The sequence below is a fragment of the Hyperolius riggenbachi genome, chromosome 4 (assembly GCF_040937935.1).
Source record: "Hyperolius riggenbachi isolate aHypRig1 chromosome 4, aHypRig1.pri, whole genome shotgun sequence".
NCBI classification, from domain to species: Eukaryota; Metazoa; Chordata; class Amphibia; order Anura; family Hyperoliidae; genus Hyperolius; species Hyperolius riggenbachi.
Window position 1 is genome coordinate 310231123 of NC_090649.1, and position 25019 is coordinate 310256141.

The 25019-nt window shown below is 45.8% G+C and overlaps 1 protein-coding gene across 1 annotated transcript in view; it reads left to right on the forward strand.

Annotated features, from left to right (window-relative positions):
- The first annotated feature begins 5433 nt into the window (after positions 1–5433).
- The window catches only part of LOC137504794 (tumor necrosis factor alpha-induced protein 3-like), a 46029-nt gene continuing 26443 nt past the window's right edge, over positions 5434–25019 (forward strand). Inside the window, exon 1 of the mRNA XM_068233385.1 lies at positions 5434–6027. Coding sequence (XP_068089486.1) covers positions 6022–6027 — 6 coding nt within the window. The 5' untranslated portion in view covers positions 5434–6021. The remainder of the gene's footprint in view (positions 6028–25019) is intronic.

The window sequence follows — 25019 nt, forward strand, 5'->3', positions numbered from 1 at the left end:
CCGCCATGGATAGTGGGGGGATGAAATAATTCGGCTTCCAGCACTTGTAGCCCATATAAAAACATAGGCTACAAAAAAAGGCAATAATATGGGCTACAAAGGGGCACCTTGCTGTAGCCGAAAACAGTGTAGCCGAAAAAAATAAGGGCTACAAAGGGGAGCCCTACTGTAGCCGAAAACCTTGTAGCCGAAAAAATATGGGCTACAAAGGGGAGCCCGCTTGTAGCCTATATCAAAACTCGGGCGCCCTTTTCTACACCTTGTAGCCCATATTTCCAGAAATAACATTGATGTCTATGGTGGCGCTCTTTTCATACAGGCAGCTCGGGCGCCCTTTTCAACCGATCCCATCGGAGTAAGCAGGAAATCCCGTTCAGAACAGTCATGGACGTCAGGACGTCACAGGGAATCCCGATCCACCCCTCAGCGCTGCCTGGCACTGATTGGCCAGGCTGCGCAGGAGTCTGGGGGGGGGTGCGGCTCGGCGTGGCGGGTAGCGGCGGATCGGCGACGAGCGGCGGCGATCGAATGTTACTAGCAGCTAGCAAAGTGCTAGCTGCATGTAACAAAAAAAAATTATGCAAATCGACCCAGCGGGGCCTGAGAAATCCTCCTGTGCAGGTTACCCCGAGCTGAGCTCGGTATAACCGGCAAGGAGGTTAAAACACCAGCTGCCTGGCAGTCCTGCTGATCTTTCTGGCCAATAGGGTCTAAATCACACACCTATAACAAGCTTGCAGCTAATCTTGTCAGATTTGTCATAAACATCTGATCTACATGCTTGTTCAGCGTCTATGGCTTAAAGTATTAGAGGCAGAGGATTAGCAGGACAGCCAGGCAATGTGCATTATGTAAAAGGAAATAAACAGGTCAGCCTCCATATCCCCCTCACCATGGGTTCCGTTTAGGGATCTTTCAGACTTAGACGTTGCGTTGCAGGGGACGTTAAGGTCGCATAACGTCCCCTAACGCAACGCTTGCTGGTGGCAAAGGTGGTCGCTATATAAAGCCGCATTATGCAGCTCTTGGTGCGCTGTTAAAATGGCTGTGGAGACCACGTGATCGGAACACTCCGCATCACGTGGTCCCGCCAGCCAATAAGTGGCCGCTCCAGGAAGTAAACACTGCAGTAGTGATGGGAAGTCGGCTCTTTTCAATGACTCGATTCATTGAAAAGAGCAGGACTTCCCATCACTACTGTTCAGAATCGATTCAGAGGCAGAGCAGCAGGACTGAACCTAGTGATGGGAAATCGGCTCTTTTCAATGAATCGATTGATTGAAAAGAGCGAACTTCCCATCACTACACTGCAGTGAATATTAATTAGCCATGTGGCTGGCCACAATAGCGAACTCTCCCCTCCTCCTCTAGTAAATAAAAAAAAACACATTACTGAGCATGTGCAAACAGTCTAACGCGGCTAAAACCGCGTATAACGCACAGCATGCTGCACTTCCATTCAACGTGTAGCGTTACAATGTAACGCAACGTGGGCACTGTGAGCAGCCCATTGATTTATCATTACTGTGAGTTGGGCTACGTTACAGGCTACTCTAACGTGCACCTGTAACGTCCCACTCTGAAAGCAGCCTTAAAGTGGAATTCAATTCAGAACTTCTTCTCTGCATTAAAAGATTAGCCACAGCATGATAACCTTTGTAGGAATAAAAAAAAATCTTCACTACAATTTATGGAAATCCTAAAAAAAATTTAAATTTTAAATTGATTTCAGGTTTACAGGTAGCAGTAAAAGCTTCAAGCCTCAGTGTTTACTGTATGTGGGACCCCCAGGTTATGAACTGGTTTGCGGCATCTAATAGACGCTGTGCCAGTTCACTCCCCGCAGCTGGCAGTTCACCTCACCTGCGGAGTCTGTAATTTCCAGCAGGCAGAGCAGGGCTACGGTAAGATGGCATCCGAAGCCCTGCACTGGAGACTATTTGTGTCTCCAGTACAGGGCTTTAGGCGCCATCTTCTCATAGCCCTACCCTGTCTGTGTCAGCGTGGGAGTTGTGCAGCAGGACCTGTTGCATGGAAGACCATCGGGGGAGTTGCACGCCGGAGAGAGGCTGGGAGAGGAGCCTTCTGCAGGTGAGTAAATGCTTTTTTTTTTTTACTGGTGCAGCACCAGGGCAGGAAGAAGAGCCCTGCCTAGGTGTATTTTCTGGTGAAACGCTGCCCAGATTACGATTATTTTCTGGTGAAACATTGCCACATTACAATTATTTTATGGTTAAACATTGCTGCATTACGATTATTTTCTGATGAAACATTGCTGCATTACGATTATTTTCTGGTGAAATGCTGCCCACATTACGATTATTTTCTGGTGAAACATTGCGCATTGTGATTATTTTCTGGTGAAATGCTGCCCATATTATGATTATTTTCTGGTGAAACATTGCTGCATTACAATTATTTTCTGGTGAAACATTGCTGCATTACGATTATTTTCTGGTGAAACATTGCCACATTACAATTATTTCATGGTGAAACATTGCTGCATTACGATTTTTTTCTGATGAAACATTGCTGTATTACGATTATTTTCTGGTGAAACGCTGCCCACATTACGATTATAGTCTGGTGAAACATTGCTGCATTACGATAATTTTCTGGTGAAATACTGCTGCATTATGATTATTTTCTAGTGAAACATTGCCGCATTACTATTATTTTCTGATGAAACATTGCCGCATTACAATTATTTTCTCGTGAAACGCTGCCGTATTGCGATTATTTTCGTGGAGGGACACCACGGGGTTTGGGTGCGCCACAGGTTTTCTCGCCTGGAGTGACAAAATGGCTAGAGGCGCCCTAACACAAGCATTTGCCCTACCTCCCAGGCCCATTGACTGGGTGTCACCCTGGACTCTGACCTCTCCTTCATCCCACACATCCAAAACGTCACCAGAGCCTGCAATTTCCACCTCCGTAACATCTCCAAGATCCGCCCCTTCTTAACATCGAACACGACCAAGCTGCTCATCAATGTCCTCATCATCATACCCCGCTTTGATTACTGTAACTCCCTCCTGACTGGCGTCCCCTTGAAACGCATTGCTCCCCTTAAATCAGTTATGAACGTGGCTGAAAAGATTCATCCATTCTTCGCACCACTCCGCATCCACATCTCCCCTCTGTAAATCCTTGCACTGGCTCCCTATCCGATTCAGGATAATGTTCAAGATTCTATGCCTGGCATACAAATCTGTGCACATTTATTTATTGTATTTATAAAGCGCCAACATATTACGCAGCGCTGCCAACATATTACCAGGTATATACCAGGTCGTCCCAACTGGTCCTCCAAAGACCTTCACCTCACTGCCAGAGATGCTCATCACGAGGTCGTGATCACGAGTAACTTTTTTGCAATCACGAGGTCGTAATCGGCATTAGTGATCGGCTCTCGCTCATGAATGCCGATCACGAATGCACTCGTGATTGCACTGATTGCCCGACTCGTAATCACGACCTACTTGTGATCACTAGTCGGTATTCGTGATTAAAAACCCGCCGACTATAGCGGGTAATGGTAAAGCCCCCTTACATGCCAGAAAAAGACATGTTAAGAAGAACAGTCGGAACAAGAGGAAAAACATTTTTTTAAAAAGACCTTATAGTTTTTGAGAAAATCGATTTTAAAGTTTCATATGAAAAAAGTATACATTTAAATGCAGTAAATAACAGTTCATGTATTTAGATACTATTAATGTATTTAGATACTTTGATCTATCTAAACAAACACAGAACGCAAAGAAGTTAATTTCAACAGCAACTATATGTGAAATAAAGACTTGTGTGCATTGTGTGCTGTTCAAGAGTTTGGGTCCGCTTTCCATATTTAAATTTACATTGTTATCTTGGTTGAAAAACATTCCATGCATATCACGTTCAACCTCTTGACCCTTGGTGTGCCTTAACCAACAGGAAAGAGAAGCCACAAGGATAACAATGATCTGCCTGACTGGATCAAGGTATCACCTTCCTACACCTAGTAATCATAAATGTGGGTGCTTTTCTAAAGTAGTGTGTTAGGGATCACCATAGCAGATGCTATGGGGCAGGTGGCCAAGGGAAAGAACGATCCTAGCATCCAGCAATAAGGGGCCCACCTCAGTCCACACAGAGACCTGCCATGGGCCCCTGAACTGCTGAGCGGCAAGCAAAGTGGAAAGGTAACCCGCCTCTAGTGATAAACAACAGTATGGGGAGGAGTTAGCAGGAGGCAGCATTACATAAATGAGAAGTATGTACTGGCAACGCTAGCCTCTGAATTATGAAACATGTTGGAAGGATACAATACGTCTGACGCAGTAAGGTTCCAGGAAGTGAGTGCCTGGGTCCGAGTACGAGGTAGTGAGGGATAGAGCAGCAGGACGCCGCAGTCACCCACCAGCTACAGGGTCCGGGGGGCAGGGTCATTTCTTGGGCAGTGCGGGCAGGGTGACCGCCCTGGGTGCAGACCGGCAAGTAGAAGAAGGGGGGCGCAGACAGAAGGACATAACCGCTAGGGAGCTGGTGACGCATGGTGCAGCCAAATGGAAGAAGGTTACCAACTCAATCACCTTCCTTGACTCCTCCTGGGCTGTCTGCATCAGATGTCAAGTCATCATCACGTCACCTCCGCGTGATGACACCTGATGTCCTGTAGTGGTACTGCAGGCTGTCAGTGCGCTGTGCCCATGGAGGAGTCAGCTTTCTGGGCTCTCTTCGCCTGTGTGTTTTCCTGGTCTCTGTTTCCTCCTGGATGGCTGGTCACTAGTAAGTAGGCAGATCTACTTGTCACCTGTGGCTGTGTGATTGTCCCTAAAGAGGAAGGGTACTTTTACATTTATTCAGTTGGTATGCGTTAGTGTGCATTAATATGCTGAAGGGCCTTTTTCCACTACACAGCTGAATCGCAAAATCGCAAATTGCTATTGATTTTTAAATCGCTAGGGTTGTTACTTTATCATAGAAATCATGAGAAGTATTTTCCACTATAGTGATTCGATTTGGAAATCGCAATCGCTTTCTGGAGCGATTTTTAGAGTGATAATGCAATACAAATGAAAAATCGAAATCGCTGGCGTTTGTGATTTGTGATTGCTAGCGGAAAAGGGCCATTAGTGTGCGTTGGTACACGTTTTTTCCATAGCAGTGCATTGTGAAAAAGATTTCAGTTAAAACGTGTAGTGGGAACTGTGCCATAGTTTGAAAATCAGTTTTCTTTCAGTTATAACTGAGAGCAACTGACTAAGTGTAAAAGGGACCTAAGGGTTCACGAGTCCACTGGGGTAGGGGGGAAGGGGATGCAATTTTTACACTCTTGCCCTGGGTGCAATTTAGCCTAGAAACTGCACTGCCTGGGAGATGGCATTACTTACTAATGAGCCTAAACACATCTGGGAGTGTGTAAGTACACATGAAACGTGGGTGTCATAATATAGAAGCCATTTGTGATATTGTATATAATACAGAAGCCATTCTTTTCATTTTCTGTCTGCTGTGTACTATTTCAGATGTGTATGTATGTTAGAAGCCAGTCTGGCAGCTGGCTTTGGGGTATAATTGGGCACCAGGCTGAAGGAAGCTGCTAATTTGATTTTCTGTATGTCAATATAAATTACATTTGCATTCAGTTTCCAGCAAGGAAACAGGTAACTAGATAACGACCCACCCCTTTGTCCTCAATCTCCTGAAAAGGTGTTGCATTGCTTTGAACTTTGTACGCATGCAAACAGCCCCTGTTGTCCCAATATACAATCAAGACTGACTGAGTCTGGAAAGTTGGAAGCTAAAACAGGAACCTTTGAAGTTTGCATATCACAGCCAGCAAGGATATGACAAGAGTTCTGTGCAAACCTTCTGAGGAAATTAAATTATATCTGGATGTGTACCCTCGGGATACGCTGCTTGCTAAAAAGCTAGAAGAGGACATTCACAACTTGTAGTTCCCAGGAGATAGCAAAGAAGTTAGAACTGCCCTGGTCCAACCAGCTGCTGCGTTCTCCCGCAAACAACGTTCAGACCTTCATGCTGGTAACATTTGATTCCCGTTTTTATTTTTGCAAACTGTCTTATTGTGTGTCTTTGTAATTTTTAACTTGTTTTTGTAACTCTTTTGTATATATTCCTTTCTGTACTGTTCCACTTTTTGGAATATTAAATATTTATTTAATAAGCCTGACTTCTGATGTACTAACTGAGCTCAGAGTCCTAGAGAGAGACTGCAGTGTAATTTGCGTTACAAGTTCAGTGCCTGATTGTACTGCTGGGATTGTGCCTTGCTACCGTGTGATTGTATTGTGTGTGTGCGGCGTTCCAGTGTTTTGGTCTAAACGCACAGCTGACCCAAATACGAAAACGCTGGACTGAAAGCAGGCCACTCAACAGCAGAGTGGGAATTGTTGAAGTGTCTGGCAGGTGCTAGTGGTGGCAGAGAGTGAGAAGTGTTTTTGAGGGGTGACAACCTTGTGTTAGCTTGATAAGGCTGCTTCCCCTCTCGATCCGGTCAAAACACCCAGTCGTAAACCGTCTGTGCAGGCTTGCCGTGGGGCCGGTTCCTGACAGTGGGCATTTGCACTTTATTGTTGTTTCACAAGGACTGTTTTAATGCTTTTTATTGAGGTTTAAAGGAGGATTTTATACTGTGTATATTTAAACTCTATATGGCAGTAACCAACAATATTTGTACAAGTAGGCTGTCCTACCTTATAGGTGTCCCCTTAGGGATAGAGACAAATGGAAGTTCAAGTAACAAAGGTTTTTTTAGATGGTGCACTAGACAACGCGTTTCATGGCCAAAGCCGCTTCCTCAGGTCAATAACAGTGCCTGTTAGACAGGAGGTCTGAGTATCCGGGCGCCAGTATCAGATAATCGCAAAGGCGTTGCATGCGGCATTTTGCCATGATTGAAGAGTGATTGGGATTAGCATGCTATTGAAGTGCTAATCGCGATCATAAACAAAGTGTACCTGAGACCAGACTAATTGCACGATTTGAACGCTCCCAACCGCCGGAGCATGAAGGGGGGGAGTGTGCCCATGTTGCATATGCACACAACAGCGCAACACTGGCCAAACTAACAGAGCTCAGAACGGGGGTATGGAGCGGCTGGGAGGATGGTGATGGAGCTCATGGTCCTCATGGGGCTAGAGTAAACCCCAGGTAAGTGTAAATCATGTGCAACTATTTTAGGCATTAACCCTGTATGTAGCGTCAGCCTCAGTCTTTGTGCAGTGACACTGAAGTTTACAACAGCATTTCATTGATTGTATAAAATTTACATATAAATGTACACACACACACATATATATATATATATATATATACATATATATATATATATTCTACTCAAGGTTAATGATTGTATAAGTGAATGACTGACAGTAACTACATACCTGTGTGACAACATATCAGTGTGTGACAACGCCTATGAGTGCATGCGTACAGTCGCATAAGACACTACACTGCACCTGAGGAAGTGGGCAGGTGGCGCGAAACGTGTCGCCTTTTTCTGTGTCCAATAAAATTAATATCTTTAAACCTCCAACCTGAGATAAGATTGTTTCATTGCCCACGTTTATCCATTGCATACCACATTGGGGTGCCTCCTCCCATTTGACTGTGTAGCTGAAGACACATCCTGTTGCTATGCTGCGGCGGGGAAGGGGGGGGCGTGAGGCATGTGTGAGGTCATGCAATGAGCCAGGGGAGCAGCTTCCACAATGAAGTCAGTCATTACTCAGGTGAGTTGATCCAGCAAACAAATCTCTTGCAGTGCAGTGGTCGAGGGTCGGGAGTCCTGTACACACGCCTGATTATCGTCTGAGGCGGTCGTTATCGGTCACCTCAACCGGCTTTAATCAAGCGTGTTTACAGGGCTTCAGAGGCAGAGGATAAGCAGGACAGCCAGGCAATGTGCATCATTTAAAAGAAAATAAATATGTCAGCCTCCATGCGTCTCTCACCTCGGGTTCTAAAGAAAAAAAACACAAACAAAATTGTAATTACTCATTGGGGAAGTGTTTGGGGGTGGTAAATCTTTTTGTCAGCATTTTTGATCTGGTTGTATTTTATTATGATTCTATTATTTATTTATTTTTTTAATGTGCAGTGTCTACTCGTCTTAGTCTCGCTAGTACTCTTACCAAGACCAAAGCTGCCTCCGCTTTCTGCGCAGATTAGCGGTGCAGGCCGTGAACGGTGTAGCGCAAGAGTCCGTTGCCAAACCTTGCATACGTCACATATACACCCTTCCTTCAAACAGTTCATTATAACCTGGATTTGGAATGAAAGTAAAAACGAGGCTATACAGGATCGCAGGGGGCTCCTGAAAACACAGTGTACCCCATAGGAAAGCATTACTTGCGTTTCTACGTGTGTGTGTGTGTGTGCGTGTGTGTGTGCGTGTGTGTCCCCGCTTGCTTGCACACTATGTGACTCCAAATTTTTTTTATACGATCCGATTTTTGATTCCAATTAAAACAGGTACTGCATGCTGCTACGTTTTTTTTATCGAAATCAAAAATCAGATCATATAAAAAAAAAAATTCGGAATTGCATGTAGTGTGCAAGAGGCCTAATTTCGTAGTAGAGCATTGCAACAGAGAGCTTGTTTTCACAGATCCTATGAGTAAAGCTGTGTATACAGCATTATGTGTGTGGTAAAAGATAAATGACAGATATGCAAATAGTCTTTGTAAAAAAAAAAGACCACCAAAGATGGCGATGAAAGATATTTCTCTCAATCTTTCATATGCAACGTGGCGGATCTGGTGTGCAGACGATTGTTCATTAAGCAAGGTGTGTATCAGATCACCATTTTTTTTAACTTCAGTGTGCACAGCGCATGTGCGAAAAAGAAGGAAGTAGACTTAGGACCCATTCACACTAGGGCGATTAGCGGGTATTTACCGCAAATCGCCTAAGCGCTCTAGCGCTTTTTAAAGTGCTAGAGCAATTTTAACTACATGGCAGTGATCTCACTGCCGCGATTGCTGCTAATTGCGGGTGTTTCGTGATTAGCAGAAATCGCAAAGGCGTTGCATGCGGCATTTTGCCATGATTGAAGAGTGATCGGGATTAGCATGCTATTGAAGTGCTAATCGCGATCACAAAAAAAATGTGAATTTGTACAGTGATTTTACTGTGATAATCGCAGTAAAATCAGTCACGCAAAACGGTAGCACTAAGTTCTAGTGTTCTCAAGTGTGAATGGGCCCTAATAAAGCATTTCTTGGGTCTTATAGGCATGCGTTTGCCTAAGACGCAGCATCTTTCAAAAGATTATACGGGCAAGCCTTCCCTCGGTTTGCAAAGACTTATCTCACGTGTGTACCCAGCTTCAGGCAATGTTCATCGCACTAGTTGCAATCTAAACATCACATAGACTTACCACAGTGCTAGTCTACTTTAGGGGACTCAGCTACGGTGACCATACGTCCCGCTTTACCCGGGACGCGTCCCGCCTTCGGGGGGCGCTGTCCCAAGCTGCGTGAGGTCCCGGGAAACGTCCCGATTTTAGCAGCGGGACGTCCCGGCCTCGGGACTCTGGCCATCGTACTGAATGAACTAGCCACAGCGTCTCATAGACGCTGCATTAGTTAATTCCCCGCAGCCCCGCTCCAGCAGCCTGCATTGTCCTCCGGCAGGCACAGGCAGAGCAGGGCTACGGGAAGATGGCGTCCGGAGGCGGAGCCCTGTACTGGAGACTATTTGTGTCTCCAGTACAGGGCTTCGGGCGCCATCTTGCCGTAGCCCTGCTCTGCCTGTCAGCGCAGGAGTTTTGGAGGAGGATCGTCCAGGGGAGCTGTGCGCCAGAGGCTGGCCGGGAGTGAGAGGAGACTTCTGTCAGGTGAGTAAATGCTTTTCTTTCCAGGTGAAATAAGCTCACATTGCGTTTATTTTGTGCTGACATGTTTACCCCCATTGCGCTTATTTTGTGCTGACATATTGCCCGCAATGCATTTATTTTGTGCTGACATGTTACCCACAATGCGTTTATTTTGTGCTGACATGTTGCCCGCAATGCGTTTATTTTGTGCTGACATGTTGCCCGCAATGCGTTTATTTTGTGCTGACATGTTGCCCCCATTGCGTTTATTTTGTGCTGACATGTTGCCCGCAATGCGTTTATTTGTGCTGACATGTTGCCCACAATGCGTTTATTTTGTGCTGACATGTTGCCCGCAATGCGTTTATTTTGTGCTGACATGTTGCCCGCAATGCGTTTATTTTGTGCTGACATGTTGCCCGCAATGCGCTTATTTTGTGCTGACATGTTGCCCGCAATGCGTTTATTTTGTGCTGACATGTTGCCCGCAATGCGTTTATTTTGTGCTGACATGTTGCCCACAATGCGTTTATTTTGTGCTGACATGTTGCCCGCAATGCGCTTATTTTGTGCTGACATGTTGCCCGCAATGCGTTTATTTTGTACTGACATGTTGCCCGCAATGCGCTTATTTTGTGCTGACATGTTGCCTGCAATGCTCTTATTTTGTGCTGACATGTTGCCCACAATGCGTTTATTTTGTGCTGACATGTTGCCCGCAATGCGTTTATTTTGTGCTGACATGTTGCCCGCAATGCGCTTATTTTGTGCTGACATGTTGCCCGCAATGCGTTTATTTTGTACTGACATGTTGCCCACAATGCGTTTATTTTGTACTGACAGCCCGCAATGCGTTTATTTTGTGCTGACATGTTGGCCACAATGCGTTTATTTTGTTCTGACTAGTTGCCCACAATGCGTTTATTTTGTGCTGAAATGTTGCCCACAATGTGTTTATTTTGTGCTGAAATGTTGCCCACAATGCGTTTATTTTGTATTGACATGTTGCCCACAATGCGTTTATTTTGGGCTGACATGTTGCCCACAATGCGTTTATTTTGTGCTGACATGTTGCCCACATTGCGTTTATTTTCAGGCGTCTGGGGTAACTCTTGCTGCATTTATTAATTAATGGTCATAGTTGGCTATGTTTGCTGCTTTAGGGTTACGGTATACTATTAAATAGCATCACACAGTTTCTGCACACCCATGATGCGAATCCTCATTTGACCACATCATGGCGTAAACACTGCTTTCTTATGCCTCGCTGTTACATCATTATGTTAGCTCCGCCCATACAATGTCATGGCCGCCCCTACTTTTCGGCGCTGCAGCCCCCCCCCCACTTTTTGGCAGCCCTCCCATTTTACGCACCCCCCACCCTTTTTTTGCGCGTAGTGCGCTGCGTGCCGCCAAACCCCCCGTCCCAGGTCGAACCGACAAAAATCTGGTCACTCTAACTCAGCAGAAAACCTCATAGCGAAAATGGCAATAATGACCGCCTCAGTTGAGAATTCATGTGAGTTCAGCAGCCCCAAACCCCTCTCAGCCAGCGATCCGGCTGATCACTTCAGGCCAAGAGCATCATTCTCCCGCCATCGCACAATGTCACACCTGCACCGCTACACCCCACCTCTCTGCATGGGAACAGAACACGTCAGTAGCCTGTAGGTTAGCGTCACGTTTGTTAGCCTCGAGCCCTGAGACATGTCACCCACGGGGGGCCAATTCCCGTCGGGCAACATGCATTGCACGTGTATGGGCCTTTACTTACTGACCAAACGGACATGGGAAATAAATCATTCTATTTACAAACCGTCTATAAAGGTTGGCAACACTGCTTATGCATTCAGCGCCTGAAGAGGTAAAGTTCAATTTAGTGTTGTCCAGATCATGAACGATTCGGATCTTTGATCCGAATCTATTTTGTGAGTCGAATCATCCGAATCATCAAAATGAGTGATTCGGATCGCAAAAGGGGTGGGGCCAGGAGCGACACGCCCCCTCTAAGCGGGCAGCGGGGTCCTGGAAGCAGAGCTGAGATGGATCGCTCTGTTGGAGGGGAGGCAGCCTTGCAGGGAGACAGGTAGATGAGAGAGAGGGGACATCGGTGCCACTGCCAGATATGTGTAGAGCACACATACTGGCTATAACGCGCTGCTCATTACAGGCTGTCTGTTCCGTAGTTGTGCACAGTGAACACATTGGGCTCTATTCTCAAAGAGGCCAAATCACCACAAAATATTACCGCAAAATTACCGCCAGTGGTAATCTCCGCATTTTTTCTGCATTCACTAAAATTTTCCGCATGTTTTCCGCATGCGGTAAAAAGAGTGCGGAAACAGCAATTAAACGTGCGGTAAACATGCAGTAAACGTGCGGTAAAAAGGTTGCATGAAAAATAGTTTAAAAAACAATTCCACCAAGCATAGCACTTAGGCCTCCAGACATCATTAAAATCAATGGGATGCGAAATATATCACCTACTACTTGTAGGTGATAAAAAAATCGGTAATTAACGCTGAAATAATGCGCCTGAAATATTTTGTGAATGTGTTTTTTTGGGCGAAAATACCGACTTTTGCGGAACTTTTTCCGCATTACTACCGCATATTTACCGCATGCGGAAATAACATGCGGAAAATTTTGTGAATCTCAACATAGCGATGTTTTGGTCGCAAATTTCCCACACTGACTTTACCGCATGCGGGAAGTCATTGAGAATAGAGCCCATTGGAAACTTTTGGCTCAGCTCAGCACAGCTCAGTAACTTTGCAGGCACTGTGATTGCAGCGCAAAATGATCCTCCTGCACTCGCTCTAAACAGCTGCACTTCACTTCTGGGAATGCTTTGGGGAATGCTTTCTTTCACTGTGCGACGTTTGCATTCAAAGTACACAGATGAGCATATATGTGAAATACATGTAAAGCATATGATTGCAGCATGTGGGTATTGTGTGCAAGCAAACATTTCTGCTCTATGCTCGTCCCTCCTCTGTCCACTCCCTGCCGTCTGTCCATCTTCTCCCCTTCTCTGTGTGTCCACCCCCCTCCCCTTCTCTGTCCACCACAGAGAAAGTCCTGTCCTGCTAGTCATTTCACCCCCCGAATGCTTCGGTAGTAAAATGATCCGAGATTCGGATCAAAGATCCGGATCTTTTCAATGATCCGATTCGAATCATCCGGATCATTGAAAAGATCCGAACTTCCCATCTCTAGTTCAATGATGTAAAGTATTATGTCGTATTGGTCTGCAGCTCGCCCTCTGCTGGCCACTGACAGAACTGCCAAGGCCTGTGTGTTGGAAAGTCCCCGGCCTGGGAAAACCCCGGTGGGTGGAGTGTAGCAACCAATGCGAGCTTGTTGGCTGTCGCTGGGGAAATGGTGTTTACCACGAAAAGTTTCTGGGCGCCCTGTCACCTCAGTTTGCAGCAGATGAGGAGAGCTGAGTGAGGAGGAGGAATTCACAGGCCGCCCTCTATGGAGCTTCAGCGATCGTCCTGTCTGTGATATGCAATCCAAGCACTGACTGGACCGCTGCCTAGAGATCGCCAGTTCATGGGATTTATGCCAGCAGAGCATTGGACACACAAACGGTAAGACAAGGGCGATGTCAGTAGCAGCTGCCGCGCTGCGCTTTCTGGAATAGCAGGGACCACGAGTGTCCGTTCATCATGTCAGGGCTGCAGGCTTGTAGTCTATGCATGCAGACCACTTTCACATTTACATCTTACAGCAGTGCCTGCCTAGTCTCTTTGCACTTAGCGTTCAGGGCGCAGTAAAGTGCGCATGCTCAGACTGTGCTGGCTGTAGAGATGGGAAGTTCGGATCTTTTCAATGATCCGGATGATTCGAATCGGATCATTGAAAAGATCCGGATCTTTGATCCGAATCTCGGATCATTTTACTACCGAAGCATTCGGGGTGAAATGACTAGCAGGACAGGTCTTTCCCTGCTGTGGACAGGAGAAGGGGAGGGGGGTGGACACACAGAGAAGGGGAGAAGATGGACAGAGGGCAGGGAGTGGACAGAGAAGGGAGGAGGGACGAGCAGAGAGCAGAAATGTTTGCACACAATACCCACATGCAGCAATCATATGCTTTACATGTATTTCACCTATATGCTCATCTGTATACTTTGACTGCAAACTTCGCACAGTGAAGGAAAGCATTCCCAGAAGATAAGTGCAGCTGTTTAGTGCCGAGTGCAGTGCAATCACAGTGCCTGCAAAGTTACTGAGCTGTGCTGAGCCAAAAGCTTCCAATGTGATCACTGGGCACAACTACGGAACAGACAGCCTGTATTGGGCAGCACATTATAGCCAGTATGTGTACTCTACACATATCTGGCAGTGGCACCGATGTCCCCTCTCTCTCATCTACCTGCTGTCCCTGCAAGGCTGCCTCGCATCCAACAGAGCGATCCATCTCAGCTCTGCTTAGAGGCGTACATTTGAATACGGCGCTGGTAGACTTGGGCGCAGGATCCAGCTGTTAAATGGCTGGTCCTGCTTCTGCACAAGTCCGGGGCGTTTTAATTACTATTCCCCCTCCAGGCCGACATGGATAGTGGGGGAATGAAATAATTCGGCTTCCAGCGATTGCTGGAGGCCGAATTATTGTGTTTTTTAAACAACTTCGGCTCCGTCTTCTGACGGAGCCGACCTTCCTCACTGAGCGCCGCTATAGACTGGTTCCCATTACAGTCTATGGCGGCGCTGGCTGCGCCCAAAGCTAGCAGCGCTGAAAAGCACTGCTCCGGCTTAGCGGAGCCCGCTGCCCGCTGAGATGGGGCGTGTCGCTTCTGGCCCCGCCCCTTTTGCGATCCGAATCGTTCATTTTGATGATTCGGATGATCGACTCATAAAATAGATTCGGATCAAAGATCCGAATCGTTCATGATCCGGACAACACTAGCTGGCTGGCTGCCCGCTCTGCTGTGTGTGTAACCCCTGTGTGGCTGTGGTTTTGCTTTCATCCTAGTATAGTTGCTGTCATTCTTTGTCCATCATCGGAATCTGAGATACTCCTGTCACATCCTCTAGGAATTTCCAGAATTCTACGTTGCACATAAAGTTAACCCTCTACACCCCGCCACCATGGTTCCAATATCACTGCAAAAAATAGGGACTAAACAACATGGACGTTTCTGTTCTAGAACTATAGAGACTATCCTATATAACAAACTCCCTGTCGTGTCGTGTGTCCAAGCGTCGTGCCTGGCGCGCATGTGTGTCATGCGGACGGACAACGTAGAGGGGGACGGGCTTGCGTGGTCGTGTGCGCTCAAGCGTGCAGGTTGTGCGTTGGAGGGGGGGGGTCACGGCCGAGGCCTAGTGCCCATTTTTTCAACAGGCTGTCCTTTCTAGTATAAATATAGTTATACTGTATGTCAATAGTATGAGGTGAAGAGCTAAAATCTGCTAAAGAACAGGAACTCTGTAAAGGTGCACATTAACGGTACAATTTTTTCACTAACTGTGATCTTTTGATGCGATTTTTAAAAAAAAAATAGAAAATAATCAGAAGGTAATTATCAATTGTTCACATTGAGGGCCCGTTTCTACTTAATCAGAAGGTAATTATTGATTGTTCACATTAAGGGCCCGTTTCCACTTGTGCCACACGCGTCAGCACTTCCGGGTGTGGGATCGCAGGCGAATCCCAGAAGCCGTGCAATGCTTAACGCTGGCATTAACTGTACAGTGAAGCAAAATTTTCAAATACTGATTGTTTCACTATATGCAACACGTGGATAATGTGCGGCGCCGTTTACCTGTTCTATTACGTTCCCACTGTTTCAGGAACGCAACGTAACTCTCTCACCGTGATCCTAGCCTATATGTCATGTGACATGCAGAGACAAGCCGCAGGGAGATTGGCTGTGCGGCCGCTACAGTGAAGAGAAGAATAAGGACCCGACTCCTGTTGCTAACAGCTGAGCCACACTGCAGAGTGCTTTTCGATCAGTCAGCATTGCGTTTTTAAAAACACTCATTATTTTACAATAAAATCGCGATTGCAGTGAATTTGCCGTGATTTTAATGCAAGTCATTGGAAGCGTGTTATTACAAAAATGCAAACGCAGAGCTGACTGATCATAAAGCGCTCTGCAGTGTGTCTAAAGTCCTTAAAGTGAACCAGAGATGAAGCACCTTCGTGTGTTATCAGTGGGAACATTAGAAAAAACACCTATCCTGCTCTACTGCATTCTTCATTGTTCAGCTTGCTTCTTATCAGCCCTGATAAAATCCCCGACTGGGCATTCAGTCTGGCTTTGCTATAATGACTCAGCTATAATGATTCCTGAGCAGAGCCACAAGGGGGCAGGCTTGGGCTTGAAAAGACATCAGAAAAAACAGTCTGTGCAATAATGATTCGTGAGCAAAGGCAGACTGAATGCTCAGTCAAGGATTTTATCAGGGCTGCTCAGGGCTTGTTTCCACTGTTGCGACGCGATTTCGGCCGCATTCCGACGCTTGTAAAAACGCATGCGGATGCGTTTCCACATGCGTTTTTACCCGCGATTTCGCCTGCGATTTCGCATGGCAGGGTGCCATGCGAAATTAACCATGACACTGCCAGGGCTAAATAAAATTGAAAAATCGCACGCGAAATCGCGGGTAAAAACGCATGTAACAAACGCATGCGTTTTTACTATTAAATACATTAGCGGCGATTCGCACGGATTCCCGACGCAGGCGAAATCGTTGGCTCTTTTGTGCGTTTTTTTCACGCTGAAAAAAACGCACCTCAACAACGCTACAGTGGAAACAGGCCCATCCACTTGTATTACATGTGCGGATCTGCATGCGTTGGACGCATGCAGATTCGCGATAGTGGAAACGAGCCCTAAGAAGCAAGCTGAACAGTGAAGAATGAAACAGACAACAGGGTAGGTGTTTTCTCTAATGTTCCCACTGATATATATGGCAACATACATTATTATTATTATTTATTGTATTTATAAAGCGCCAACATATTACGCAGTACTGGACATTAATTTAGGTGAGAGTGCTTTGTCTCTGGTTCATTTTAAATAATGGGAAAATCAATTGATTTGGTTGAATCGTGTACAGTCACCTTTATGCTTGCTACAAATTGATACATTTTAATGCAGTTGTCCTACAGAAACCGTTTTTAAAGGGAATGTCCGAGCAAATAAAAAAAAAATCTACTTACCCAGGGCTTCCTCCAGCCCCTTGCAGCCAACATGTGCCACACCGCAGCTCCACTCTCAGCCGCTGACTCCTGGTTCCCTCCACTGAGAGGCCCACCTCGTGAGGTCGTCCTCTACTGTGCCTGCGCGAGCACCACTGTCAATTATGTCCACGTTATTAGGCGTGTACTCGCGAGGACGTCCTCTGCCACCGGGACCCAAATTACAAAAGAGGACAGAGAGGGACCAAGCGCCCTGAAGGGGGCTGGGGGAAACCTTGGGTATGTATACATTTCTTGTTACCATTCATCTTTAAGGAGCAGATACTTTTTTTTTTTTATTCTAAAACCAAGCTGTGATTATTGTGATTGGCTCACAATGATCATGGGGTCATTGTCTCCTGACTGAGATTCGGAGCTGTGGGCTGCAGTGATGACAAATGGTGAGAGCAATGAGACCACATGGCAAGAGTGAGGGCTCCTTCACACCAGGAAATCGCATAACGCTAGCAATTACCGCTAACGTTTTGCAGGAGTTATTTTTCCTTGATAAATGCGAAAATCACTGAGCGAAGTAGCGTTTTGGGAGCGATCGCGATTAGCGGTTCTATACATGCTAATCGTGATCGGGTTTCCTATAGCCTAACATCAGTTGCTACCAGCTGGCCGTGAGTGATGCGCATGTTAAAACCCACATATAAAATGAAAAATCGTTCTTGGAAAACAGCGGTAGTTGTCCACAGTCGTGAGTGTGAACTTTCCCTGAATCTTTAATCAATTAATTCAGTTAGTTGATTAAAGGACTCCTGAAGTGAGAGGGTTATGGAGGCTGCCATATTTGTTTTATTTTAAACAACACTAGTTGCCTGACCTTCCTGCTGATCTTTCTGGCTTTAGTAGTGTCTGAAACAAGCATGCAGTTAATCCAGTCAGACTTCAGTCAGAGCACCTGATCTGCATGCTCACTCATGGCTAAAAGTATTAGAGGGAGAGGATCAGCAGGGCTGCCAGGCAATTGTTTTAGGGCTCGTTTCCACTATCGCGAATCTGCATGCGTCCAACGCATGCAGATCCGCACATGTAATACAAGTGGATGGGCCTGTTTCCACTGTAGCGTTGTTGAGGTGCGTTTTTTTCAGCGTGAAAAAAACGCACAAAAGAGCCAACGATTTCGCCTGCGTCGGGAATCCGTGCGAATCGCCGCTAATGTATTTAATAGTAAAAACGCATGCGTTTGTTACATGCGTTTTTACCCGCGATTTCGCGTGCGATTTCGCACCTTTTTCAATTTTATTTAGCCCTGGCAGTGTCATGGTTAATTTCGCATGGCACCCTGCCATGCGAAATCGCAGGCGAAATCGCGGGTAAAAACGCATGTGGAAACGCATCCGCATGCGTTTTTACAAGCGTCGGAATGCGGCCGAAATCACGTCGCAACAGTGGAAACAAGCCCTAAAAGGAAATGAATATGGCAACCTCCATATCTCTCTCCTTTAAACCATAGCTCCCCAACCCTGTTCTTAAAATGTACCAGAAACAATATTAAATAAAAGTTTTATACATACCTGGGGCTTTCTCCGGCCCCATGCGCACTGCCGTCTTCAGCCTTCTGTATTGCCGGTACCGGTTCGCGGCCATTCTGCGCAAGAGACGGAGAGATACTTAGAGAGCGCACATCTCTTGCGCAGACTGACCGAAGTTACGGGACCTGGTACCAGCAATACAGAAGGCTGAGGACGGTGGCGTGGAAGCGATCCATGCGTATGGGGCTGGAAGAAGCCCCAGGTATGTATAAAACTTTTATTTTTATATTGTCTCTGATTTCCTTTAACGTGAACCTGAGGTGAGTGTGATGGAGGAGGCTACCATATTTATTTCCCTTTAAGGCTGCTTTCCCACCAGGACGTTGCGTTTTAGGGGACGTTGTAGGTCGCATAACGTGCCCCTAAAGCAACGCCTGGTGGCGTTGGAGCAGGACGCTACCTAGAGCTGCATTATGCAGCTCTTGGTGCGCCTTTTTTGTGCTCTGGGATGCGGAGATCACGTGATCCGCATCACGTGGTCCCGCCAGCCAATCGCCGCACAGAGCGGCTGCTCCTGGAAAGTAAACACTGGACGTCACAGTGCAGTGAATATTAATTAGACATGTGGCTGGCCGGAAAGGAGGAGGGGAGACCTCCTCCAACATTACTGAGCATGTGCAAACAGTCTAACGCGGCTTAGCCGCATATAACACACAGAATGCAGCACTTTGTTGACGTCCAGCATTACAATGTAACGCAACGTAAGCACTGTAAACAGCCCATTTAGTTTTCATTGCCATGATTTTTATTTTATATTTGATTCAAGTTTTTAAGTTTTTACTGTTTCATTGTGTCTGCTCAGTGACACCTTCATTGTAGTATGCCAGAGCGCAAATCAATGAATAATTGACCCGTTTTATCTCTTTTCTGCTCTCAGAAGCCATTTACTGACAAGAAAGTGTTTTATGGCTGTAATTACTTATCAGTGAGGGTTATGCTATAGTCTGACCCAGGCCCAACCCAGACAGAAACTGTCACTTGCATACCTGATGTTTAACTCTTTCAGGCAGAGAAAGAAAAAAAGGAACACAGCATAGTTATTTGTGTGCTTGGCACTGTCCTAACCGTGTGATCAATGTAAGCCAATGGGAATTCCCTACAGTGATCGACAGGGTCAGGAGCCAATGAAATCCGGTCCCGACCTGCTCACAGGGCTCTGCGGTCATAGAGACGGGCGTCGGGAAAGGAGCAACGCAATCGTCGGGAACACACGTCGGCAGTGATATGAAATCTACGCCCTGGCAGGTATTAAGGGATCAAAATGGCGTAGATTTCAATCACCTCCGTCCTTAAGCAGTAACCAACTCAGTTAGTTCAGGCAACCGATATTTTTATAAGGATATAAATATGGCAGCCTCCATATCCCTTTCACTTCTGGTGTACTTTAAATACAGTAAAACATATAGAGCTTGTATTTTGGTTGAAAATGATTGCAGTTACTCCATCGTTCTTTTCAGTTCTATTCTATTTGAGGGTGACCAAGCGGGAAACCGCGTAGGAAAATTCTAATAACGTGATTGGGTGGACATCACCCTCTCACACTTTAAACCTCAGACAGGTTGTAGTAATAACTACACCCACACTATTCAGCCAATTACAATGCTTCAAGCTGCCATACATAAGTAGATTCCTGTTTGTATTTTTGGCTTTCTACTTTCCCAGAATTCTACACTTAATAAAAAGTTACATTTGACATATTTCCTATTTAGTCACTAGGTTTTTTTTCTGTCCTTCCTCTATATAAGCAAAGGGACTATTATCTAAAGCAGGGGTCCCCAAATGTTTTGGGTCGAGGGCCGGGTCAACATACTTCAGACTGCTGGGGGGCCGGAGTGTACATAAAATGATGTAGAAGTCTTGGCGGGCCAGACAGTGAAGCATAGCCAGGTAACAACCTGCAGTCCAATTGAACAGCAGTGTCACCTGATGTGGAATTTGATTGGAAACCAGTGAATTACTGCTTTCAGGCTTCCATGTGGATGGGTGGTGGCAGCACTGCTATTCCATATGCGGACCACCAATATTTAAAGATATAGCTCACCGCATCTATAAGTAATACATTTTCTGTGTTGGGGGCCGGTAAAAAAGCCTCAGGGGGCCTCATTCGGCCCGCGTGCCCTAGTTTGAGGACCATTGATCTGAAGAGATGAGAGATCCTGGTATATTTTACAGTCATGGACAAGACAAGACAAATAACATTTATATTGCGCTTTTCTCCTTGCGGACTCAAGGCGCCAGAGCAGAGCAGCAGCCACTAGGGCGCGCTCTATTGGCAGTAGCAGTGTAAGGGAGACTTGCCAAAGGTCTCCTACTGAATTAGTGCTGGCTTACTGAACAGGCAGAGCCGAGATTCGAACCCTGGTCTCCTGTGTCAGAGGCAGAGCCCTTAACCATTACACCATCAGCCAACTGGACCTGATTGTGTCATTATAATTTATAACATCCTCAAGCCCCACCCTCTTCACTACGGACCAGAGCATAATGGCTTCTATCACAACTTGGCTAAAATATTTACTTTTTTTTCCTCAGCAACAGTGGAATTATAAAGGTAGCCATACATCTAGCGATGATGGGCAGATTCAACCAAGAAACAAATGTCTCTCTGATCTAATCTGATTAGAGAAAGGTCTATCGGCTGCCCATACACCGCAGGCAGATTCCCCATCTCTTTCATGCTTAAATCAATTGGGAATCAGCTTTGTGAAAATGCATTCAATGCCTTGAAGGCCAAATTCTGTCCCCCCCCCCCCACCCCCCCAAGGTCAAATGTGTCCGCTGCACTATACTTTACTTATCCGTGTCCACTGCTGGCTCTGTCCTCCGTCCATACACGTGCCCCATGTGGTTGCTGGAGTAACATGGGAGCCTGTGTGATGTCACACACATGTCCACGTGTAAGCCAGCAACCACGTGAGGCACGTGTATGGACGGAGCCAGTGGCGGACATGGACAGGTAAAGTATAGTGCCCCGGGCACCAGGAAGGGGCACATTTGACATTAGATGGGACAGCACTGGGGGTTTTGTCGCTCGTCCTGATATGTACCAAACGATCATTAAAACCAACAAGCCGGTTCATTCCAAAAGCCTGATCCAACCTGACGGATTTTTTAAAACAATTATCGTTAATAAAAGTGTGCATGTACGGAGATGTTTAAGGAAACGATCGTTCACAAACCATTAGCGGGCGTTTTTTTTTTTAACAGGTAAATTTTTATTGAAAAAATTTCATTTTTAGTTACAACATAACATACTATATGACCCAAGGGGTCAACCTGTCAACAACAACTTAACAATAGGTCATTGTATCTATTAGTAAGTAGTTAAGAGGAAAAGAGGGGGGGGAAAGGTTCCTCCACGAAGAGAGTCGTGAGGAAGAAGAAAAAGAAGGGAGATCATCTCACCATATAATTACATGTATCTTTCATTATTATCTAAAGTCTTAGTTCATTGCTTGTTGTAGCGGGCGTTTTTTAATGCAAATTCGCATGTGTACGCAATTTTTATTTTCCTGTCGCCATTCATTACTATTCACTTCCGTGCGCGTTAACGCGAAAATTCATAAACTGCGTGGAAAATTGTTGCAGAGGCAGCAATTTTTTTTTCTCTCCTGCGGGCAAAGCGAATTTCGCCTGTAATAGAAGCAGGCCCATTGGCTTATATTGTCATGCGAATCTGCATGCAGAAAACGCATGCAAATTTGTGTTAGTGGAAACGGGCTCTAAGGCCTGAAACCCACTGAAAACCGCAAACGCAAAACGCAACCGCTAGCGTTTTGTCTGAGCGGTTTGCAAGCGGATTCATGCGCGTTTTTGGTCGTGTTTTGCAACATTGTATTTTTTTCCCCAGCGGGTGCGTAGCGTTTTGCGTTTTTATCCTGATTGGTCCTGTGAATTATTTTTCATTTTGTTACAGTGTGCTGAACCGCAAAACGCTAGCAAAACCGCTCAGTTTAGGTTTTGCTGAGCGTTTCTGCTACTGTTTCAATACTTTACATTGAAGCGCTAACGCTCCCAAAATGCTGCAGGTCCTGCGTTTGCGTTTCTGGGAAACGCAAACGCTCCTGTGGAAGTTGCCCCATCCATTAACATTAGCCCAGCGTTTTGGCAAACTGCTAGCGTATCGCAGTGCTGCCAAAACGCTGCCAAAAGCGCTCCTGTGGGTTCCAGCCCTGATGATCTCTGGCCCAGACATGCTGCTGGACCTAGAGATGGCTAATCAGATGCTAATAATATAGAGTTGATGCATATTTGATATTCATTTTGAGCCAGTTTTTGCAGCTTGGAAATTACAAATTGGATGCAGTAGCTCATGATTTTGTAAAATATGCAGCTAAATCTATGTATACATTTTAACAGATTAGCATCTCACTAACCAGCTCTGCATTGAAGGCATACTTCCCATACATGCTGTCTGCATCATGAAGTAGCAGAAGTGCGTACCACAGTATGTTTCCACTGGTATTTCTTACCCACAGCTGCACCCCTGCATGACAGCAGCTATCCTTCCGGCAATGTTAGCATGGTGTACAGAAAAGGCAGCATTTACAGCATTTTTAGCCTGCTGTATAAAATTATTTCAGCAGTTGCGTTGCAGTATAATTCTGCATGACAGCTCTCTGCCCATACAATTCTATGGGGCTGTTCACAGTACTGCATTGTAACTGATCACGTTATTCTAACTCGCTGCATGCAGGCTTTGTATTAAAGTCTATGCCCGGTCTCCATTGCAGTTCACACTCATTATAAGGTGTACGTTATGCAACTGACCACTGTGAACCTAGCCTAATAATTTCAGCCATAGACCCTGAACAATCATGGATCAGATCAAGTGTTTCGGACATTCTTGTCAGATCTGACAAGATTAGCTGCATGCTTGTTTCTGGTGTTATTCAGACACTACTGCAGCCAAATAGATCAGCATGGCTTCCAGGCAACTGGTATTGTGTAAAGGACCACTATCGCGAAAAATTGTAATATTTAAAATATGTGTAAACAAATACAGATAAAAAGTATGTTTCTTCCAGAGTAAAATGAGCCATAAATTACTTTTCTCCTTAGTTGCTGTCACTTACAGTAGGTAGGAGAAATCTGACAGAACCGATTCTCAGCAAGGCTTTTATTCTTTATCAAGACTCCCTGAAAATAATTTATACAGTGATGCTAGCCAGCTTCCCTGCTCATTGCACACTTTTTTTGGCAGTTGGACAGAGCAACTTCCATTCACTAAGTGCTTTTAAATAATAAACAAAACCCTGCGGACCCCCCCATGAGGAGATGGGCTAGTCCAAAACCTGTCGGGTTTCTACGACCTACTTTATCCACTCAGGAGGTGTTGTTACTTTTTCCCCGTCTGTTTAATATTTGTGCCAAATGAGTGTAAAGCCTGTAGCTAGCACTAGGCTAGCTAGAAGAAATGTCCGGCATCCCCTGATCCCCGCCGCTCCCCCATTTATACATTACCCAGCCTGGATCCAGCGATCAGCGCAGCCTCCCCGGACAGCTCCGGTCTTCACTATGGGGAGGATCGCACATGGCGTCATAACGTCGCCGACGTCATGCGCAAACCCGATCCTCCCCATAGAGAGACCGGAGCTGTGCCGAGAGGCTGCATGATCGCTGGATCCAGGGGGGGGGGGGGGGGGGGTAATGTATAATGGGGGGGATCGCAGGGGAGCGGTGGGTGCCCGACACTTTTACTATCTAGCCTAGTGCTAGCTAGAGGGTTTACACTCATTTGGCACAAATATTTAATTATGGGGGACTCCTGGGGCCACAGAGCGGTATGCCCGACACAGTGTCGGGCATACCGCTAAGGAGGTTAAGTGACAGCAACATAGGAGAAGGGTAATTGACAGCTCAATTTACTGTGGGAGAAACGCATGTATGTGTTTACATATATTTAAAATTGTACAATTTTCGCGATAGTGGTCCTTTTTAAAAGGAAATAATTATGGTAGCCTCCATATCACTCTCACCTCAGGTTCACTTTAAGGCATTCACTATCAAAACAGAAGCCATTTTTTTATTCGTACAAGTGAAGCATCAGTGTGTCTTGCATGGTTTTATTGTTCATGGGAAGTGGCAGTAAATTCTAATTAGGGTTACTTTTTCATAGGATCTTTGTTCATAGGTACATTTTCACCTGTTTCGTGTCTACATTTACTTCCTCAAGCTGGTTCAGTACATCCTTGATTGATCCTAATACCGGTATGTTAGTTGGCTGTACTGAGCAATAGGTACCTGTATGCTGTGGTGCTCAAATTTAATTTACTCTCCTTTTTGTTTACACCATATTCCAGCAGCCAAAGTATCTGGAGCTGCTAAGCATCCCAACGTGGTTTTCATAGAAGGCAGTCTCTGGTTGTGTATTTATCATTACATGCTGTGGGGGGGGGGGGGGGGGGGGGGACGGGACGTGTTATCTGTGAAACAATGAGCCTGTATAAAGCTAGGTT